We start from the raw sequence: 23,940 nt of genomic DNA, 5'->3' as shown, positions 1-23,940 counted from the left end.
TAAATTACCAGTACAGGAACTATTCCACTCAGAAACAGATTTCTTATGAGGAGGACATCCTTAATAATTACTCAGTTAAGCCCAAATTATTTCACTCGTACATACGCGGGAAAAAAGTAGGCTGTCCTTCCGTTGGTCCTCTCGGTGATGCAGAAAACTTAGTATCCGACCCTAAAGAGATGGCTCAGCTCTTAGGTGGTGCTTTTTCCTCAGTGTTTACCATACCCTCTGGTCTTCCACAGTCACCACACCAAGTACATGATGGCTCCTTTCACCAGATACACTTCACAGTTCATGATGTTGCTAGGGAACTCGGTGCTATTAACCCTCCACTGCAATGGGACCTGACTCTGTTCATCCAGTATTACTAAAACATTGCTCCACTAATTTAGCATATCCTCTGTTTAAAATATTCGTTTCATCTATAAATTCGGGGGAGATTCCTGAAATTTGGAAAAATCTTCAGTAGTACCTATTTTCAAGAAAGGTAAACGAAGTGATCCTCTTAACTATCGCCCAGTAAGCCTCACTTCTGTTAGCTGTAAAATTTTAGAGAGAATAATTGTTGCTGCACTGCATAATTATTTGGAAGCCAATTCAATACTGAATGTCAACCAGTTTGGTTTTCGCTCTGGCAAGTCTGTGGAGGATCAGCTCTTACTTACGTATGATGCAGTCTCTGAGTGGATGGACACGGGCAATATGGTTGATCTTATTCTCTTTGATTTTTCAAAAGCCTTCGACACTGTTAATCACCAGATTCTATTTACTAAACTTAATTCAGTGGGCATTAATGGTGTTATTCTATCTTGGATCAAGACATTTCTATCCCATAGGACTATGGAAGTTGTAGTGGGCGGACAGATCAGTTCTTCATTTCCAGTAATTAGCAGTGTGCCACAGGGTTCTGTGTTAGGTCCTACTCTTTTCCTTATTTACATAAATCACATCTCCACTACTTTAGTTTCAAACATAAAATTATTTGCTGATGATCTAAAACGTTATCTTCTGATAAAGCCTCAGAGCCTTAATACAGTGTTGGAGGGCATTAGTATTGTCCAAAGAGATATTGATTCTTTAATTAAAGTTGCAGAATCTTGGGACTTAAAGATTAATGCTGACAAAACTAAACTCATGAGCTTTGGCACCGACCTCCGTCAGTCTTATGATTTGGGCCCGTACTCATTTTATACTGTTAAAGGCAATATTCTAAGTTTCAGTTTTGCTGCAGTAGATCTTGGCATAACCACTGATCCGTCATTAAGATTCCATCAACATATCCAATCTGTAGTGTCAAAGGCTGCTGGTTTGTCATATTCCTTTCTTAAGTCAACCTTGTGTCGCTCACCTTCCTTTATGGTTAAACTATTCATTACACATGTACGTCCACTTCTTGAATTTGCATCCCCAGTATGGAACACAGGTTATGTTACTGACTTATCTCTTCTAGAATCAGTTCAGCGTCGATGGACTAAGCTTATCACAGGTTGTGAGACTATGTCTTATGATCAGCGACTTAAAACTTTAGATCTTTACTCTGTGAAAGGAAGACTATTGCGGGCAGATATTATTAAATGTTGGAAGATCTTCAATGGTATGTCAGCTATATCACCTACAGATCTATTCACCATGGCACCAACAAGGGATATCTAGAGGGCACAAGTTCAAAATTTTTGTTCCTCACATCACTTCCGAAACCAGACATAGATTTTTCTCAGTTCGTGTGGTGAGGCTGTGGAACTCACTCCCCCCAGAGGTAGCAGAGTCAACCAACCTAAACTCTTTCAAGAAGGGACTTGCTGTTCCTGGGAGACACTTTATTTCATTACTGAGCTCAATCTACTTATTAACATTCTAAACAGGCTTTTAGCACACTTTCCAGTCTTATCTTTCTTTGTCTTGGATTTCTGTTGTTCTCTAATGCACAAGACTGGCGTGCTAGCCACTGTGGGGTTCCCTCCAAGGGAGCCCAACCAGGTAAGAACCAGGTAAGAAACAGCATAACTAACCCCTCGCTGAAGACTGTGGCCTGAAGACTTCTTACCAGGTCACACCCCAGGCTACTTAAACACTCTGCTGCACTGCTATCAAGCCTTTACCAGCATAACTAACCCCTCGCTGAAGACACTGACCTGAAGACTTCTTACCAGGTCACACCCCAGGCTACTTAAACACTGCTGCACTGCTATCAAGCCTTTACCAGCATAACTAACCCCTCGCTGAAGACACTGACCTGAAGACTTCTTACCAGGTCACACCCCAGGCTACTTAAACACTCTGCTGCACTGCTATCAAGTCTTTACCAGCATAACTAACCCCTCTTCCTTCTTCATTCGTCGCTCCAAACACTCAACCCCTAAATCTTGCTTCCATTCGCTTTCTTTTTTTTTTCATTCATCCTTATAAATCCCTCAACTTCGGTCTGGGGCCAACTACTAGTACTAGGCCCGACCAAGAAAGCCTACGCGCGCCATAAGGGAAACAAGAAAAAGAAGTAATAAAAAATCTGTGTTTCCTCTTTCCGTGCGTAGTAAAATAAGAAGCTTTCGGTGAAGGTCGCTATAGCAGCTTTTAAAGACGCTCTTGGGACATTGCCTGAGCACGTCTGCCGCGAACTAAACCCATTCAGCGAGTGGCCGATTGTGAAGGCAGAGGAGCGATTGATAGAGGCCTGAGGTGTTTTTTTCTCCTTTTTTAGATTTCCAGTCCGAGAGATCTTAAGTGAATAGGATGTTGGTAAAAGGGGTGAATAGGTACTCGCTGCTCCACCTTTTAATTGGGTTCGTTGGAATTTGAGCCGCGTCGAATATTTCATAAAGACCATATCGAGAATGTTGATGAAGGGGAAGTCTACCAGCGAGTCTTGAATATTCTCAGCGCGAGGGGAGGGAAAGAAGGAAGGGAGGGAGGGAGGGTGACCCGCTCTCTCATGCACCTCGCTCGTAATTTTGCTTTCTCCGCATTTTTCGCGAGAGATTTTTCATAGAGTTTAGTTATTTGCTATTTTTTTTTTTTGTTAATTTGTTTGGGTGTCGAAAGAATGCTTTTGTACCTACACATTGCGCTTAAAAAATATGGATAGAAAGACAGCCATAGACAGATAGCCCGATAACAGATAGATAAATGTAGATAGGTTGATTCAAAAGTATATTAAGTGCTTACACATAAATAGATAGATAGATAGATAGATAGATAGATAAAACAATTTTTCGAGTGTTATAGAAATTGATTAGCAAATAGATGATGATAGATAAGAAAGAAGATAGGTATAGATAGGCGGATGCATAAATAGAGAAAGATAGAGATAGATAGATATTTCGACTGATGTATGAACGGATTAATAAATATATGATGAGAGTAAATAATTCAAAAGAAATATAATAATGAAAAAAGTAAAATAATGAAAAATAAGAGAGAGAGAGAGAGAGAGAGAGAGAGAGAGAGAGAGAGAGAGAGAGAGAGAGAGAGAGAGAGAGAGAGAGAGAGAGAGAGAGAGAGAGAGAGAAAGGAAGATGAGTGCTGAGACTGGAGGCGCCTTGAAAACTTATGGAGGCTTTTTTTGGCATATAAGTAAGTCCGCCTCTCTCCTGCACTTTTCCGAAAGGCTATTACGAAGGGAATCAGGCTCTTCTTTTTATAACGAAGGAGGGAACTTTTTTCTTGCCATTTACTGAACTTTGTTTTATTATTTTTATTTATTTTTTTATATTTTTTTATTTCTTATTCCGGTTCTTATTGCACTTTTGGCCTCTACACTTGTTTTGGTTTCCATTTTCTTTTTTCTTTTAATTTTCATTTTTTCTTCATTATCATCATCACCTTTTTCTTCTTCTTCTCCTTCTACTTCTTCTTCTTTTTCTTCTTCTTAACTATAGATTTTATTTTTTATTTTTTGTTTATTTCATTATTTTCTATTTTTCTGCTTCTTTTCCCCTTCTTCTTCGTCTTTATCTTTCTTCTTCTTCTTCTTCTATTTACTTACCTATTGATTTTATTATTTCATTCTCTTTTATTTCATTATTTTACTTTTATTTTTTCTGCTTTTTTTCCCTTCTTCTTCTTCTTTTTATAAGTAGATACAGAAATAGATTAATATATAGATGGATAGATATATAGACAGATAGATAGATACAGTGATCGTAGGTAGGTAGACAGACGGATAGATAGACTTCTATAACGTAAACGGATAATTATTTAGATCCTCGTGTTGCCTGGAAATGGCCAAAGGAAGCAAAAGAGATGAACAGGGCACCAAAACCGCCTCCTGGGGACCGTGTGTTTTGGGTGAGGCGCGGAAAGACACTTCACCTCCTCCCTCTGATATTAAATTCCTTTTTATTATCATTTATCACCTTTATATATGTCACCATGCGCTTGTGGGAAAGGATGTGTGTGTGTGTGTGTGTGTGTGTGTGTGTGTGTGTGTGTGTGTGTGTGTGTGTGTGTGTGTGTGTGTGTGTGTGTGTGTGTGTGTGTGCTTGCTCTTCATCGCTCCTCTCTTCATCATTATTCCGCACACTCGCGTCTTTCATTGGCAGGGAATATTATGTCCCTGTGCTCGGAGCTAAATCGCGTTAGGTCGATGCCGTGTGAGGCGTGAGGCAAATTCTTCCTGTTAATATGATTTCCCCGCGCGGAGGGAACTGTAAATGGACTAATTATCTCCCCGCACTGAGAGAGAGAGAGAGAGAGAGAGAGAGAGAGAGAGAGAGAGAGAGAGAGAGAGAGAGAGAGAGAGAGAGAGAGAGGGTAGGTGAATGTGTGTGTGTGTGTGTGTGTGTGTGTGTGTGTGTGTGTATCTCTATAGCTGTCTGTGTCTTTCGGCGTGTGTGTGTGTGTGTGTGTGTATCTATCTTTCCTTCTGTTTGTCTGTGTCTGTGTCAAGTTGTTCCATCGTGAACCGTTCCGTGTCGGCGAGATGGAGGTGCGGTGGTGCGATAGTTACGTGTATCTGGGCGGTGTGTTTACGAGTAAGGGAACTCTGTGTCTGCTATTGCCGCCCACGCCCAAGCAAAGATGTGCCACATCTTGAAATTTGTGTCATTTTTAAGGAAAAATGTTGACATACCATTTTACGTTAAAAAGAAAATGTTTGAGGCAGCTTTGATGTCATCCATCCTGTATGGCTGTGAGTCCTGGTTCAATGGAGACCTGACACCCGTAGAAAAACTGTATAGCTGGGGTATTAAGCAGCTGCTTGGGGTCCGCATGACGACGTGTACAGACATCTGTTACTTGGAGCTCGGGTATCCGCCACTAAAATCCTTAGTAATAGCAAGACAGAGGAAACTCTTCCGGCGAGTGTGGGCGGAGAGACGAGGTGTGCTGGATGACCCGTGGCGCACGCCGTCAGGCTCACTTTGGCGACTAATACACCCACAAGTAAACACACACTGAATTTGATTAATGTGGCTGTTGATGATATTGGAACAGGCATTCAAACTTTGAAACAATCAGTTGCCAGTTCAGCGTCGTCTAGAAGACAAACGTACAATATATTAAATCCCGCCCTAGCAGTTCATGAAATTTATAAACGCCGCGGTCAGACCAATGAGATGCACAGACTATCATTTAGTCGGTTGCGGGTCGTTGGTCATAACCTTGCGATCGAGACGGGGCGCTGGAACCGGCGTGGGCGGGGAAAGAGGAAATATTATGATAGAAAGAGGAGGAAATATTATGATAGAAAGAGGAGGAAATATTATGATAGAAAGAGGAGGAAATATTATGATAGAAAGAGGAGGAAATATTATGATAGAAAGAGGAGGAAATATTATTATAGAAAGAGGAGGAAATATTAGGATAGAAAGAGGAGGAAATATTATGATAGAAAGAGGAGGAAATATTATGATAGAAAGAGGAGGAAATATTATGATAGAAAGAGGAGGAAATATTATGATAGAAAGAGGAGGAAATATAACGATAATAATAAAAATAATAATGAAAAACGCAACACGAGAATAACATTATCGCATCGTAGCTACACAAAAATCACTAAAAGAAAAACAAGAACAACAGCAACAACAATGACGGTATGATAATATAATAATAGAAAAATGAAAAAATACGATGATAAGAATAATGATAAAAAAAACACGTAACAGTGAAAATAACAGCGTCGCATCGTAGCTAATTTAATTTTCCCTCTCATTTTCCCTCCCTCACCTTTTTCCCCCTTATTTTCCCTTTCATTTTCCCTCCCTCACCTTTTTCCCCCTTATTTTCCCTCTCATTTTCCCTCCCTCATTTTTTCCCTTATATTCCCACTCATTTTCCCTCCTCACCTTTTTCCCCCTTATTTTCCCTTTCATTTTCCTCCTCACCTTTTTCCCCTTATTTTCCCTCTCATTTTCCCTCCCTCACCTTTTTCCCCCTTATTTTCCCTCTCATTTTCCCTCCCTCACCTTTTTCCCCCTTATTTTCCCTCTCATTTTCCCTCCCTCACCTTTTTCCCCCTTATTTTCCATCTCATTTTTTTCCTCCCTCACTTTTTTCCCTATTTTCCCTCTCATTTTTCCCTCCCTCACTTTTCTCCCTTATTTTTCCTCTCATTTTTTCCCTTCCTCATTATTTTCCTGTGTTTCCTCCCCTCATTTATTCCTTCCTGACTTTTTTTACATTCTTTTACCAATCGTGTTTTGCTTTTTATTTTATTTTCATGCCCCGAGAGAAATGATTTAGTGGGTTGTTGTTTTTATGTTCTCACAAAAATCAAGAAAAAGAAGACAACAGCAACAACAATGGTAATGCGAAAATATTATGATAGAAAAAGGAGGAACTACGTCAATAGAACAGTAAAAACATAACTAAATAATAGCCTCGCATCGTAGCAAGACAAAAATCCACCGCCATCACTGAAATAGAAAATAAATTACTCCATAAAAGTTCAGTGTTGGTGGCTAATAATTATTCATTCAACTCTATTTTGATCACCTGCCTGGCTGCCTCCCATTGTTCACCTTCTTTTGCTTTCCTTTTACCGTTGTTGTTGTTTTGTTTTGGAAGAGCGACAAAGTGAAAAAAAAGTTGTCATTTTCAAAACAAATTCCTACTCGTGTTTGTGAAATATTATGGTCTTGCAGCTGCGTGGGGGGGGTGCCTGTGTGTGTGTGTGTGTGTGTGTGTGTGTGTGTTTACAGTAAAGGAAGCAGCTCAAGGGCAAAATAAAAAATAATGATAAAAAAATCCTGCTCGTCACTGTCCCTATAAAAAAGAGTTCAGAAGAGTTGCCAAAAGAGGTAAATTTCTGGAGGAGAGGTGTCTCGGTACTCTCCTCTTGCTTGAACTATTTCGCTTTGCATGCATAAACTTACCTGTGTCAACTTTACAATTAAGTTATTCCTTTGTACAGTATTGGCGGAGAATGACTCGAGGGGGATAACTGTGCGGCCTTTCTTGCTTGAACTTAAAAATGTAACAGTCGTGCGTATGAAGTATAAAGTCAGCCTCAGAAGTCTTGCAGGCCAGAAGTTGTCTCAAGGTAATTTGTACGGAGCTGCTGATTGTACTGTGAAGGAGCTTATGTTCATTAGCAAGAGAGAGAGAGAGAGAGAGAGAGAGAGAGAGAGAGAGACAGATAAACAGACAGAGAGGCACACACACACACTGACACACACACACACACACACACACACACAGAGAGAGAGAGAGAGAGAGAGAGAGAGAGAGAGAGAGAGAGAGAGAGAGAGAGAGAGAGAGAGAGAGAGAGAGAGAGAGAGAGAGTGTGCTTGTGCGTGTGTGCGTGCGTGCGTGCCTTCTGTGTGCTTGGCTAATGCTTTTTGGGGCAGGTGTTGTGGTGTGTTCGGGGAAGTGTCGCCTCAAGGTCTAGTGTTGAGAGTGTACAGCCAGCACGTGGGAACTTTCCGAAGATTTTGGTTACAATGTTCATGTTTGTTTTCAGAATTTAAATTTATTAGTATAAAAAAATGTTTGTTCATGGTAATTTACATCATCTTATATTTTCATTATCCTAAAACCACTTTCCTGGGCACCGTGTTTTCAGCGAGGGCAAAACGCCGCGATGCCCCGAAATCCGAACACAAATTTCAGATTCCGCTGAACTGCCGACGGTCACTGCCATTACGAGGATTTTCCCCCAATCACTTGTCTGGCGCGTATATATAATGCAACACACACACACACACACGCACACACACACCACTCCGTGGCGCAACTGGTTAGAGCGCTGCGCTGCCAGGCTTCACGAGCTGACAGGGCGGCGGTTCGAGCCCGCTCAGGCCGGATTCTTTCCGTTGACTTGGAGTGGTTACTGTCCCCCCTTGAGCAAGGGGGGTGGGGTGTGTGGTGTGTGAGGTCCTGGCAGTACCCAGAGATCACGATAAAGAGCACTTGCTCATGTCGGGAGGGTATCTACATGCGATTACGAGTCCAATACGTGATCAGGCCGTGGTGAATTACACACACATACACACTTAGCATTCATACGCACAGATAGATTGAGAGATAGATAGATAGATAGATAGATACCCTCAGATAGATAGCTACACACACACACACACACACACACACACACACACACACACACACACACACACACACACACGTACAGAGAATAATATGTTTTTGATATCTAACAAAGTAACTGAAGTGAAGAACTTATTAAATAAGTAAGCCGGAAAAGATTAGTGATGTTATAAAAATTTGTTTTTCAATCGTGTCGAAAGCAAGGATTTTTTCTTTTCTTCCCTTGTTGAAATTGATTAATATAATGGCAAAGGTTCACGTCGCATATTTAATCATCTCCCTAGTATGAATCTGATTAATTAGTACGTACAAAGTATGTATCCCTAATTAGATGAGTTGAGTAGTTCCGAGGAGACGTGCCGCAGGACCAAGCTCTGTAGCAAGGTGTGAGCGCCGATACACCGTGTACCCGCGCCATCATCCTCAAGCCCATCCATCTGAATTACACCATATTAAAACTGAATAAAAAATAGATATTACTTATGAAGTTCCCATAGTTAGTCGCCGCTCCACCTCTTTACTACAATTGGCACCAACCTTTTTCCAAATATTATCGTTGCCACACGACATCTTAAACAACACCTCATATCAAAAGCGAGTAAAAGATTGATTTTCCTTTTCAAATTATCAAACTGGTCGCCCTTCCACCTCTTTACTACGATAGACACTAACTTTTAGCCTAATATTAACTATACCAGATGACAAAAGTATAAATTTAATATCTTCCCTTGCCTAACCTGAAAACCTCTAACATGTTTTTCATTCTCCCGTCGTGTCTTGCCTTGTCTGACAATCCTAATACCTCTAACATGCTATTTTAATATCCCGTTTTGTCTAGCCTAACCTGTCAATCCCAATACCTCTTAACATCCTATTTTAATCCTCTGTCTTGCCTTGCCTAACCTGACAATCCCATTACCTCTAACATGCTTTTCTCCTCCTTCTTCTTCAGGTACGTCTCACGGGATGAACACCAAACCCCCGAACTCAGCGTACTGTAAGTTTGGAATTTTATCTTACAAACTTTTTTTCATTGAGTTTCGAAGCCAGATACTTTTATTTAGCAGTGTTGTTTTTCATTCATCTTCAACATGTCGGCGCCCAAGCAAACATTTGACGAGGCTTCGTAGGGGTTGTGGTGTGGGTGTTTCCACGGGTAGTTTGATGAACCCAGAGATAGTTTGACAAGGCTTCTTCGTAGGGGTTATGGTGTGGGTATTTCCATGGGTAGTTTCATGAACCTAGAGATGCTTGACAAGGCTTCGTAAGGGTTGTGGTGTGGGTATTTCCATGGGTAGTTTTATGAGCCTAGTGATAGTTTGACAAGGCTTCTTCGTAGGGATTGTGGTGTGGGTATTTCCATGGGTAGTTTCATGAACCTAGAGATGCTTGACAAGGCTTCGTAAGGGTTGTGGTGTGGGTATTTCCATGGGTAGTTTTATGAGCCTAGTGATAGTTTGACTAGGCTTCGTAGGGGTTGTGGTGTGGGTATTTCCATGGGTAGTTTTATGAGCCTAGTGATAGTTTGACAAGGCTTCTTCGTAGGGGTTGTGTTGTGGGTAGTTTTATGAGCATATAGATGGTTTAACAAGGCTTCGTAGGAGTTGTGGTGTGGGTGATTCCATGGGTAGTTTTATGAGCCTTGAGATAGTTTGACAAGGCTTCGTAGGAGTTGTGGTGTGGGTGATTCCATGGGTAGTTTTATGAGCCTTGAGATAGTTTGACAAGGCTTCGTAGGAGTTGTGATGTTTCCATGGGTAGTTTGATGAACCCAGAGATAGTTTGACAAGGCTTCTTCGTAGGGGTTATGGTGTGGGTATTTCCATGGGTAGTTTCATGAACCTAGAGATGCTTGACAAGGCTTCGTAAGGGTTGTGGTGTGGGTATTTCCATGGGTAGTTTTATGAGCCTAGTGATAGTTTGACAAGGCTTCTTCGTAGGGGTTGTGGTGTGGGTATTTCCGTGGGTAGTTTTATGAGCCTAGTGATAGTTTGACAAGGCTTCTTCGTAGGGGTTGTGGTGTGGGTAGTTTTATGAGCATATAGATGGTTTAACAAGGCTTCGTAGGAGTTGTGGTGTGGGTGATTCCATGGGTAGTTTTATGAGCCTAGAGATAGTTTGACAAGGCTTAGTAGGAGTTGTGGTGTGGGTGTTTCCATGGGTAGTTTTATGAGCCTAGAGATAGTTTGACAAGGCTTCTTCGTAGGGGTTGTGGTGTGGGTATTTCCATGGGTAGTTTTATGAGCCTAGAGATGGTTTAACAAGGCTTCTTCGTAGGGGTTATGGTGTGGGTATTCCCATGGGTAGTTTTATGAGCCTAGAGATGGTTTAACAAGTCTTAGTAGAGGTTGTGGTGTAGGTGTTTCCATGGGTAGTTTTATGAGCCCAGAGATAGTTTGACAAGGCTTCTTCGTAGGGGTTGTGATGTGGGTATTTCCGTGGGTAGTCTTATGAGCCAAGAGATAGTTTAACAAGGCCTCTTCGTATGGGTTGTGGTGTGGGTATTTCCATGGGTAGTTTTATGAACCTAGAGATGTTTGACAAGGCCTCTTCACATGGGTTGTGGTGTGGGTATTTCCATGGGTAGTTTTATGAACCTAGAGATAGTTTGACAAGTCTTCGTAGGGGTTGTGGTGTGGGTGTTTCCATGGGTAGTTTTATGAACCTAGAGATAGTTTAACAAGGCTTCGTAGGAGTTGTGGTGTGGGTACTTCCATGGGTAGGTTTATAAGTCTAGTGACCAGAGGAATAGAAGAAATAATATCTGTCTATATCTATAAATGTGTAGCTAGATAAATGCGAAATGAGAAACATAACGAACATTAAAGTAACTGTGGGGGAATGGGATGAAAACAAGTGTGGCTTATTAACTGGAGAGGACTGACAACCAGGAAAAGGTGGAGGCAAGTCTCATTACTTTTCAACTCTCCCCTGCGAATTGATATCAACAACCACCTTCAGGTAACAGCAAACCACCCACGCCCTGCGCTTTAGCCCTGTCTACTTCATACGCCGGCACGCTAACCACTCAGCCACCGCCTCCCCTAACATGCTAAATTAGCGATCACCTTCAATGCAATATTTAAAAGAAAATCTCCTGTCCATATACTCTCTTTAGATTTTCACATTCGGTCACTTCCTCCTCCTCTTCCTCTATTTTCATCCTTCGTTCCCTTCTCAACGTTTAATGTTACTCAGTTTTCAGTATTCATTCCTTGTCAGTCATTGTGTGTATCTGTCTGTCGTTGTCTGTCCGTCAACCAATCAATCGCTTCTTCATCCAGTTAGTCAGTCTGTCAGTCCTAGGCACTCAGTCAGTCAGTTAATTAGTCGGTCAGTCGCTGCATCAGGCATTCAATCACTCGCTCGCTCACTCACTCACTCACTCATTCAGTCATTAAATCACTTGGTTCTCTGTCTTTCTATCCCTCTATATATCTACTTTCTCTGTGTCTATCTATCTGTCTATCCATCCATCTATCCATCTATGTATTTCTATCTATCTGTCTAGCTCTATCTCCCTCTCTCTCATATTCTCTCGTTTATTAGATTTTCCTCAAGATACAAGGTAAATGTTATTGAGTGTCATAAAAGCTACGTCTAGATTCCTGAGTTACAACAGGTCGCCTATCCTCACGCAAGAAGCAACAAGACGCCGATGGGACAAAATTTGGATTACTATGGGTGGTATTCTTAAATATTTCGGAGCATACACACCCACGTTTGGTAAGGCTTTCGTAGAGGTTGCGTGTATTTCCGTGGGTAGTTTTATAAGGCTTTCGTAGAGGTTGCGTGTATTTCCGCGGGTAGTTTTATAAGGCTTTGGTAGAGGTTGTGTTAGTATTTCCATGGGTAGTTTTATAAGGCTTTGGTAGAGGTTGTGTTAGTATTTCCATGGGTAGTTTTATAAGGCTTTCGTAGAGGTTGTGTTAGTATTTCCATGGGTAGTTTTATAAGGCTTTGAAAGAGATTGTGTTAGTATTTCCATGAGTAGTTTTATAAGGCTTTCGTAGAGTTGTGTTAGTATTTCCATGAGTAGTTTTATAAGGCTTTCGTAGAGTTGTGTTAGTATTTCCGTGGGTAGTTTTATGAGGCTTTGGTAGAGGTTGTGTGGGTATATCCTTAGGTAGTTTCATAAGGCTTTCGTAGAGGTTGTGTTGGTATTTCCATGGGTAGTTTTATAAGGCTTAGGTAGAGTTGTGTTAGTATTTCCATGGGTAGTTTTATAAGGCTTTGTTAGAAGTTGTGTTAGTATTTCCATGGGTAGTTTTACAAGGCTTTGGTTGAAGTTGTGTTAGTAATTCCATGGGTAGTTTTATAAGGCTTTGGTAGAGGTTGTGTGGGCATTTCCATGGGTGGTTTCATGAGCCTAGTGATAGTTTGAAAAGGTTTCTGCACCATGAACGTGAAAAAAGCACCGACTCATATCCTTTGTGGACTTGGGAAATAATTGCTGTGAGAGCCGAAAGTGTCTGAGGAAAAAAGGAGCTAAAATGTGTGTGTGTGTGTGTGTGTGTGTGTGTGTGTGTGTGTGTGTGTGTGTGTGTGTGTGTGTGTGTGTGTGTGTGTGTGTGTGTGTGTGTGTGTGTGTGTGTGAGAGAGGGGGGGAGGGAGTTCGCAAGTTTCTCTAAGTGCATTGACCTTTCATCAGTATTTCACAAAACAATAACAACTCAAATCCCGTTCAAAACTAAGTCTGTCCATCGCTTTATTAATTATACGACACCTGGAAAAATAATTAATAGCGTTTTCATTGTGAATAAATTAATACAGGAAAAAAAGTATGACCTCCCGACTCGTTGGCTTAATAATATAGAGTGTTTGTTTGTTTTTCTAGATGTTTAATGCTTAACTGCTCCTCTGAGGTTTATCACGCTCATTATAATTATCGAACGTTTGTGGCTCTTGTTACGAACGTTTATTAAAGCCAGAGAGGAAGTACGTCGGGATGTCATGAGTGTTTCCCCGTTCACGGCGCGGAAGCCTTACAAAACTACCGCCAGGCTCAGGAAACCACCCATGGAAACCCCGACAACCTCTCTGAGAGCCTTTTGAAATAGAGGTACTAAGGCTTCGAAAAGTTTGATAATAGCGACCTAAGTATTAAACGTTAGGATGTCAAGAGCGTTTCCATGGCGCGGAAGCCTTACAAAACTTCCGCCAGGCTCAGGAAAACACCCATGGAAACCCCGACAACCTCTGCCTCGAAGAGTTTGTTAATATGGACCTCAGAATTACTCCACATGCCTTCCCCCCTCACCCCGACCTACCTCTCAACCCCGCCCCGACCACCTCTCGCCCCAACTCCCTCTCTACCCCTCCCCAACCCCCCTCACCCCGACACCCCCACGCCTCGACGCAATCCCCTCTCGCCCCAACCTCCCTTACCCCAGCCCCCTCTCCGCCCCGTGATCCATTGGCCAAATAATAACTGTCCCTCATTGACCAACACAGTAATAAGCGCGTGAGTCATTATGTACTTGTTGTGGGCGTTCCTCTCCCCCTTGTTGCCACCAGTCCGAGAGGCATAATCGGGATAGCGAACTCATTATTGCGACGACGTGGCCCAAAATTAAAACATGTCAGTTGGATTCAATTACCGACCGCTCTGTTGTTTTTTATTATGCTTTTTTTTGCGGTGTTTTGTGATGTAATTTTTTGTGGTGGATGTGATTTTTTTTTTTGAGGTTGAGTTTTCGTTTTGGCGTTCTTTGTGTGTGTCGGGGGGGTGGGGGGTGGAGGGGTTGCGTGTGTGTGTGTGTGTGTGTGTGTGTGTGTGTGTGTCTGTCTGTCTGTCTGTCTGTCTGTCTGTCTGTCTGTCTGTCTGTCTGTCTCTCTCTCTCTCTCTCTCTCTCTCTCTCTCAGCGCACACACACACACACACACACACACACACACACACACCGGCAGAAATTTATGAGAATATTGAATAAAAAAGAAAGAATAAAGAGTGTAAAATACGTTGTAGGAATTTTGACGTTTTCTTACTATTGCCTCACATAAGTTCCCCGGCCTGTCAATACCAGAGAGAGAGAGAGAGAGAGAGAGAGAGAGAGAGAGAGAGAGAGAGAGAGAGAGAGAGAGAGAGAGAGAGAGAGAGAGAGAGAGAGAGAGAGAGAGAGAGAGAGAGAGAGAGAGAGAGAGAGAGAGAGAGAGAGAGAGAGAGAAATCAACATACTTAGGTGGAAAAGAAATGCAAATACCCACAAATCTCATCATGAAGTTATGCTATAAAGTTAGTAGTAGTTTTCATGTCATTCGTAACCAATAAAAAAAATAACATCCGATAGATAAATGAAATTCGTTCCAATATCAATGTTAAGCTGAACAGGAGAATACGATTACGTGATAGCACGCGGCGCCGGAAATGAACGGAACGGGGAATACAGATTGTTGGTGGAGGGGAAAAATACACCACACGAACGATACTTGTTTAACTCTCTCTCTATCTATCGATATATCTGTCTGTATATCTGTCTGTGTATCTATCTCTCTCTCTTTCTATCTATATCTATCCATCTCTCTCTCACACACACACACACACACACACACACACACACACACACACACATTATATTCCAATGAATCTTGTATATTTTCAGCGTTGATGGGTCCGCCTATCAGTGGTTGAATTAAACATGCCACGCGCTCTGATAATGTACAATGAAACAAAAAATGAAATATATATAATGTGTGTTGGGAGGGAAGGGGGGCAGTTGAGTGTGTGTGTGTGTGTGTGTGTGTGCGCGCGCTTTACAGGAATTGGATCATGTTCGTAGAGAGAGAGAGAGAGAGAGAGAGAGAGAGAGAGAGAGAGAGAGAGAGAGAGAGAGAGAGAGAGAGAGAGAGAGAGAGAGAGAGAGAGAGAGAGAGAGAGAGAGAGAGAGAGAGAGAGAGAGAGAGACAGACAGACAGACGGAGAGAGAGAGAGAGAGAGAGAGAGAGAGAGAGAGAGAGAGAGAGAGAGAGAGAGAGAGAGAGAGAGAGAGAGAGAGAGAGAGAGAGAGAGAGAGAGAGAGAGAGAGAGATTTACATAGATTTACATAGAGAATCAGACCACACAGACCCCTTGGTCCACACTAGGTGATATGTCCTTAAACCTAAGTGATTTTACATTAATCAGATGTCTCCGAAATTTTTCATTTCTACTCTAGTTAATATTAAGTTGAAGGAAGTGACGGTCGAGCTTGTTTTTAAAGGAGTCAATCGTGTTACACTGGACCACTGATGGTGGGAGCTTATTCCATTCTCGCACTACAACGTTGGTGAAGAAAAATTTGGTGCAGTCTGAATTTACTTGTCTACATTTGAGTTTTGTGCCATTGTTCCTCGTTCGCAAAGTGTCATCGATCATAAACAATTTTGATCTGTCCACATTCGTGAAACCATTAAGTATTTTAAAACGTTCGATCAGTTTTCCTCAAAGGCGACGTTTCTCAAGAGAGAACATGTTAAGGGTGGAAAGCCTTTCTTCGTAGGATTTGTTGCGCAAGGAAGGGATCATTTTTGTTGCCCGACGTTGAACACCTTCTAATTTAGCAATGTCCTTTGCATGATGGGGAGACCAAAACTGTACCGCATATTCCAAGTGGGGTCTGACTAAACAATTGTAGAGCGGAAGTATTACTTCTCTATTTTTTAATAAAAAGGTTTTTTTTTATGAAGCCCAACATTCTGTTCGCTTTATTTACTGCATCGATGCATTGCTGTGAAAATTTGAGGTCTGACGTGATTCTGACCCCCAAGTCCTTAACGCATTGAACGCTTTTGAGTTTGACGCCGCGCATTTCGTAATCGAACTTCTTATTTCTTGTTCCGACTTGAAGGACTTGGCACTTGTCTACATTAAAGAGCATCTCCCATTTATCAGACCAAGCTGAACTTTTATACAAATCCTCTTGGAGTCTTTATCTGTTTTCGTCAGTGAGAACCGAGTTATCAATCTTTGTGTCGTCTGCAAATTTACTTATGAGATTATTGATTCCAACATCCACATCGTTGATGTAAATAATGAAGAGCACTGGGCCAAGAACCGAGCCCTGAGGAACGCCACTAGAGAGAGAGAGAGAGAGACAGACAGACAGACAGACAGAGAGAGAGAGAGAGAGAGAGAGAGAGAGAGAGAGAGAGAGAGAGAGAGAGAGAGAGAGAGAGAGAGAGAGAGAGAGAGAGAGAGAGAGAGAGAGGGGGGGGGGGGGAGCCTACGTTCGACTCATTTCCTAATTATAAGTTTTGGTAAAGAGCTAATTTCCAAACATGTCTTCTGCGTGTTTTCGTTTCGCCGGTGACTTCATTACAATTTCATTTCCTTCATCCCCGCAGCTTAAAGTCTGCATCAAGCTCGTGTCGTCTATCTGTGAATTAATATGGTGGTAGTATTATCCCAGGGTCGACAGATTTCTAAGTTTGTATTCCTAAACGTCTGGGCGCCTCAGTTCGTCTGTTCGAAAAGCCTCTCGTAGAAGTTTTTTTTATGTCTCCGCCTATTGCGCCGGTAGGCTTGCTTGAGGGGCCTGAATGGTATTCGGCCCCAGCCCGTCATGGCGCAGGCAAGTGTTTATAGTGGCGCCATCTTCTCTTGGCTGGTTGCTGGGCCTTCCATGGACTGTTTTGTGATTCCAGTGATAGTTTTACACGACTTCAGCTTCTTGAACGGTTAATCGTCTCTGTGGCCTTAGGAATTAGTCGTAGTTGCTGGGATTTCCATGGCTGTTTTGTGATGCCAGTGATAGTTGTACGTCCTCTGCACCTTGAACGGGAAAGTCACCCATGAAAACCCGGTTAATATTCTCTGTGGTCTCGGGAAATAGTCGTTAGCCTGATACGTTTAAGAATTTGCTGGGCCTTTCATGGACTGTTTTGTGATCCCAGTGATAGTTTTACACGACTTCTGCTTCTTGAACGGGAACGTCACTCATGAAAACCTGGTTAACCTTCTCTGTGGCCTTGGGGATTAGTCGTAGTTGTTGATTTTCATGAGGTGTTTTGTGATGCTAGAACAGTTTTACACGACTTCTGCTTCTTGAACGGGAAAGTCACCCATGAAACCCGGTTAACCTTCTCTGTGGCCTTGGGGATTAGTCGTAGTTGTTGATTTTCATGAGCTGTTTTGTGATGCTAGGACAGCTTCCTCGCGCCACATCGGACATCTGAGTGTCTCGTGGCCAGGCATGAACAGCTAACACACAAGGCTCCACGCGTCCCTTTACCGCATTGTCGGCCCGAAGACTGTGGCGTGGTATTCTTAGCCTCCGAGGAAACACGCAATGGTGAGATACGTTCATGCCTCCCTAATGTATATAGTAAAGAGGGACACGTAATATATCTGCGTTCCTATTTATATCAGTGCAGGACTCACGAGCTGGAAGTCAACTTGTCCTGACGGTCGCCTCTTTGTCGTGTTCCGAGTCTTCGTTGTCCAGCGAAGTTTATTGTTACTAAATATCGACTTTGTTGTGGCCAGTGAGTGCCCTGTTTTCTGCTGGACTTTCTGTAACTGCAACGTTTGTTATTAGATATATATGTGAAAGGTGATACAGTCCTAATAATTAGCTCACCAACGCCACTGCAGCCAAGCTTTTCTCGTTAATGGAAGCGGTAAAGGCTGAATAATCGTTCTCAATCGTAAACGGTTAGTCTGCGGTTGTTCAACGACCATGTATAACGACGGGCTGATAAATCTGACAAAGAAGAAGAAGAAGAAGAAGAAGATGAAAAAAAAGGTCTGCGGGTGTTCATCAACGTGTATACCGCCTAACTAACCTATCACAGCCACCTTTAGTACTGATAATGGTTGTATAGACGAGTGGCGGCGCTGTTTACTAATAATGGTTACGTAGACGAGTGGCGGCGCTGTTTACTAATAATGGTTACGTAGACGAGTGGCGGCGCTGTTTACTAATAATGGTTGTATAGACGAGTGGCGGCGCTGTTTACTAATAATGGTTACATAGACGAGTGGCGGCGCTGTTTACTAATAATGGTTGTATAGACGAGTGGCGGCGCTGTTTACTAATAATGGTTGTATAGACGAGTGGCGGCGCTGTTTACTAATAATGGTTACGTAGACGAGTGGCGGCGCTGTTTACTAATAATGGTTACGTAGACGAGTGGCGGCGCTGTTTACTAATAATGGTTACGTAGACGAGTGGCGGCGCTGTTTACTAATAATGGTTGTATAGACGAGTGGCGGCGCTGTTTACTAATAATGGTTACGTAGACGAGTGGCGGCGCTGTTTACTAATAATGGTTGTATAGACGAGTGGCGGCGCTGTTTACTAATAATGGTTGTATAGACGAGTGGCGGCGCTGTTTACTAATAATGGTTACGTAGACGAGTGGCGGCGCTGTTTACTAATAATGGTTACGTAGACGAGTGGCGGCGCTGTTTACTAATAATGGTTACGTAGACGAGTGGCGGCGCTGTTTACTAATAATGGTTACGTAGACGAGTGGCGGCGCTGTTTACTAATAATGGTTACGTAGACGAGTGGCGGCGCTGTTTACTAATAATGGTTACATAGACGAGTGGCGGCGCTGTTTACTAATAATGGTTGTATAGACGAGTGGCGGCGCTGTTTACTAATAATGGTTACGTAGACGAGTGGCGGCGCTGTTTACTAATAATGGTTACATAGACGAGTGGCGGCGCTGTTTACTAATAATGGTTACGTAGACGAGTGGCGGCGCTGTTTACTAATAATGGTTACGTAGACGAGTGGCGGCGCTGTTTACTAATAATGGTTACGTAGACGAGTGGCGGCGCTGTTTACTAATAATGGTTGTATAGACGAGTGGCGGCGCTGTTTACTAATAATGGTTACGTAGACGAGTGGCGGCGCTGTTTACTAATAATGGTTGTATAGACGAGTGGCGGCGCTGTTTACTAATAATGGTTACGTAGACGAGTGGCTGCGCTGTTTACTAATAATGGTTACATAGACGAGTGGCGGCGCTGTTTACTAATAATGGTTACGTAGACGAGTGGCGGCGCTGTTTACTAATAATGGTTGTATAGACGAGTGGCGGCGCTGTTTACTAATAATGGTTACGTAGACGAGTGGCGGCGCTGTTTACTAATAATGGTTACGTAGACGAGTGGCGGCGCTGTTTACTAATAATGGTTGTATAGACGAGTGGCGGCGCTGTTTACTAATAATGGTTGTATAGACGAGTGGCGGCGCTGTTTACTAATAATGGTTACGTAGACGAGTGGCGGCGCTGTTTACTAATAATGGTTACGTAGACGAGTGGCGGCGCTGTTTACTAATAATGGTTGTATAGACGAGTGGCGGCGCTGTTTACTAATAATGGTTACGTAGACGAGTGGCGGCGCTGTTTACTAATAATGGTTGTATAGACGAGTGGCGGCGCTGTTTACTAATAATGGTTGTATAGACGAGTGGCGGCGCTGTTTACTAATAATGGTTACGTAGACGAGTGGCGGCGCTGTTTACTAATAATGGTTACGTAGACGAGTGGCGGCGCTGTTTACTAATAATGGTTACGTAGACGAGTGGCGGCGCTGTTTACTAATAATGGTTGTATAGACGAGTGGCGGCGCTGTTTACTAATAATGGTTGTATAGACGAGTGGCGGCGCTGTTTACTAATAATGGTTACGTAGACGAGTGGCGGCGCTGTTTACTAATAATGGTTACGTAGACGAGTGGCGGCGCTGTTTACTAATAATGGTTACGTAGACGAGTGGCGGCGCTGTTTACTAATAATGGTTACGTAGACGAGTGGCGGCGCTGTTTACTAATAATGGTTACGTAGACGAGTGGCGGCGCTGTTTACTAATAATGGTTACGTAGACGAGTGGCGGCGCTGTTTACTAATAATGGTTACATAGACGAGTGGCGGCGCTGTTTACTAATAATGGTTACGCAGACGAGTGGCGGCGGTGTTTACTAATAATGGTTACGCAGACGAGTGGCGGCGCTGTTTACTAATAATGGTTACGCAGACGAGTGGCGGTGTGGTGTCATCTGTCATCCGGTATCGTAAGACATCCCATCCTTAACTTCGCATCGCGGAACCCAATCTTTGCTATCACCAAGTAACTAAGTGAAGCATCAAGTGTAAAAAGTACCAAGGAGGACCTAAAAAGCGATGCAAAGCGGAACAGCTCACAAGAAGAAGAAGAAGAGTGATTGTTGATATCCTAGTTATATACACACATACGTCATCATTTGCTTTCATAATAATATAAATAAACTTGGTTGGACAGATCCCGACAAGAAGTCGACAAAAAGACACGGTACCGTGTCGAAATTCATGGATGTATTCAGGATGGGATGTCTCACGATCTTGGGATGTCTCATGACACCACAGCGGCGCTGTTCACCGCGGGCGCACCACACCGGCGTGGCAGAGGACCCGTGTCAGTGTCATCGTCAGCATGGGTGCTCTCCTGTGAGTCACGTCGGCGCATGCAGGCGGTGCACGCGTCGAGTTTCGCGTGTCTAGATGTACTTTTGTTTTACTTACTGTTTTGTTTTACTTTTATGATTTGGTTCCGCGTCTCCGTCACTGGCGGTGTTCAGAGGGCATGTTGAACCCCCTTGTGACTGTTTTGTTTCATAGCAGGACACGGAGCAGGTGTTCTCTGGGACGGACGCCTCCTGATGTCCTAGAAGATGTGCCCCTGACAGTTTGTGCTGCACGCATTGTGTTATAATATTTATGTTCTGTTCTGTGATAGCCCGGGAACACGAGCCACGGGGCAGGACACACACACGCCCCCTGAGGCCGTCTGTGCATGTGCGGGGCGTTGTCGTGGCTCAGTGTTCCGTTCATCCTTCTGTTCCGTGTAGTCTTGGGGAGCATGGTGACAGTATCTTGTTGTTCGTACTGCAGTAGACGTAATGACTTCGTTTTCTGGAATGTGTATGTTAGCATTAACTCAATAACACCACTAACATGTTTATTTGTAAGTCATTTCAAACTCCACTCACTAAACCTCTCTCTGGGAAAGGAGACTTAAAATGTATGATCACATATAAAACCTATTTACTTCTTAAACATACTTGGGGTTTGATCCTATACCTGCATGTTTTTGACGTCCATACACAGCCGTGAGATACATTCCTTTAGGGAGGTTGACTTAATGATCACCAACACTCGAGCAACGTTCCCCTATAACACATCGGTTGTCCCAAGGTAGTGCAAGCAGACGGAGCATTGCCTTCACGGGCCTTGTAGCCACGTGGACCTCCCTGCTCGGTGCCGCCTCTCAGTACCTTCCCCTATTCCCCTGAAGGTGTTCGCCAGAGATGCGGACGTGGGCATGAACGGTGACCTGGACTACAGCATCAGGACCGGCAAGGGCAAGAAGGGCCGCTTCAAGATCCACCCAAAGACTGGCCAAGTCAGCAACAAGGCCTTTCCCTGAGCAAGACCTTCGATTTGATGGTGAGTATGACATGCCTTTTTTTACAGCCAAAGAAACAGCTCAAAGGCAACAAAAAAGCAAAAAAAGCTCGTTAATCGCTGTTCCTACAGAGACAAAAGTGATGAGCGGCCAAAAGAGAGGTCAATTTCAGGAGTAGAGGTGTCTTAATACACTCCTCTTCAAAGAATTCAAGTCAGAGGCAGGAGGAAATATAGACGAAGGAAGGCTGTCCCAGAGTTTAAGTGATGAAAGAATGAAGATGCTGGTTAACTCTTGCATAAGGATTTGGACAGTAGAATATTCGTGTAAAAATTGATCCCATGTTAAGGTTGTTTCCCTTACCTTAGCTATGATAACAGTAATTGGCTGAGACAAGATAAACCCCTAGAAACAGTATACCCCAAACTGTTCCCCATATTCCCAAACATTTCGGGGCTCAGGTCGGTATCTTGAGAAGCTTCTGCTGCTCACACCAACCATTTCCAAAGGCCGAAGAGAAGGTTCATCGGGTTCTAATGAGTGTTTTTAGTTCCATAGTACAGATGATGGGTCAGACTACCACCAGGCTCATAAAACTACCCCTGGAAATGACCAAAACTCCTGCGAAAGCCTTGTCAAATACATGTGTCAGGTCACCGGAATATGTAAGAATATGGCCCTCCCTGAGTTACACACCCACATTTGATAAGGATTTTGTAGAGGTTGCTATTGGTATTCCCATGGGTAGTTTTATGAGCCTAGTGATAGTTTGACAAGGCTTCTGCACCATGAACCAAAAGCCAACTCTTTAGAACCCAATTAATCTCCTTTTCGGCTCTTGGAAATACTTGTGAGAACTGAAATCGTGTGAGAATACTGACGTGAATTTGTTTGTCTCACTCACACACATTCCCTTCCTCCTCTTCCTCCCCTTCAGAGCCTGGAAATACTTGTTGTGAGAGATATAATCGCCTGGGAATATCTGACGTGAATCTGTTTGTCTCACTCACACACCTCCCCTTCCTCTTCCCCTCAGTTCTTCCCTCAGAGCCTGGAATCCTTCCTCCTCCTCCTCCCCGTCAGAGCCTGGAAATACTTGTGAGATCTGAAATCGTGTGAGAATGCGGACGAGAACTCCCTTGACATCCTAACACCTCCCCCTCCCCTTCCCCTTCCCCCTTAGAGCCTGGAAACACTTGTGAGAGATTGCATCGCCTGAAAATACGGATGGAATTTGTTTATTTCTTCCCCGTCAGAGCCTGGAAATACTTGTGTGAGAGCTGAAATCGTCTGAGAGTATACGGACGAGAACTCCCTTGCCTCCCTAACACCTCCTCTTCCTCCTCCTCCTCAGATCCAGGTGAAGGACAACGGGGCGCCGCAGCTGACGGCCACCACGCGGGTCCTCGTGCGTGTGATGGACGTGCCCGAGGAGTCTCCCAACCCGCCGGTCCTGCAGCCGCCGCCCCCCGCCCACGTGATGGAGACGGACGCGCCGGGCCACCTGGTGTCCTTCATCAACGCTCAGGACCCGGATAACGACACCTTGTGGTACTACATCACAGGTGAGGGACATATAGGGTCGCATTCTTAACCCGCTTTCAGTCGTTTTGTTTGTTTTGATCGTTACCAATGGCGGCGATCGACGCTATAGTTTTCCACGTGAAACTGGCCTATGTGGTAGTGGCGGCTGCAGAGGAAGCGAGAGGTGTTGAGAGTGCGTGGTAAGGTGCGGTGCTAGGCTAATCATGCAGCCGCCACTACCCCATCGGCCAGTTTGACGTGGAAATACTAAAGCGGCGATAACAACCATTGGTAACGATCAAAACAAACAAAACGGCTGTGAAAGCGGCCATTAAACATTTCGGAGCCCAAGCATATCTATTTGACAAGACTTTCGTAGGAGTTGTGGGCATTTCCAGGAGTAGTGTTATGACCCTGGTGTTACGTTGACCCTTCTTCTGTAACTTGATCTTAAAAAAACGCTCATTAGAACCCGACTGATCTCCTTTTTGGCCTTTGGAAATTGTTGATGTGAGAACCGAAAGCGTCAAGCAATATCGGTCGGAGGCCCTTGTTGAC

General features: G+C 43.5%; 1 protein-coding gene across 5 annotated transcripts in view; it reads left to right on the top strand.

The window, feature by feature from the left end:
* The first annotated feature begins 23,115 nt into the window (after positions 1–23,115).
* The window catches only part of LOC126994466 (fat-like cadherin-related tumor suppressor homolog), a 74,743-nt gene continuing 73,918 nt past the window's right edge, over positions 23,116–23,940 (top strand). For all 5 annotated transcript variants that reach the window (XM_050853779.1, XM_050853781.1, XM_050853778.1 and 2 more), the window contains exon 1: positions 23,116–23,423. In XM_050853779.1, coding sequence (XP_050709736.1) covers positions 23,276–23,423 — 148 coding nt within the window. In that variant the 5' untranslated portion in view covers positions 23,116–23,275. The remainder of the gene's footprint in view (positions 23,424–23,940) is intronic.

The sequence above is a fragment of the Eriocheir sinensis genome, unplaced genomic scaffold (assembly GCF_024679095.1).
Source record: "Eriocheir sinensis breed Jianghai 21 unplaced genomic scaffold, ASM2467909v1 Scaffold8, whole genome shotgun sequence".
Classification (NCBI taxonomy): Eukaryota; Metazoa; Arthropoda; class Malacostraca; order Decapoda; family Varunidae; genus Eriocheir; species Eriocheir sinensis.
The sequence above is the reverse complement of the archived record's forward strand: the minus strand, read 5'-3'. Positions and strand labels throughout refer to the sequence as shown.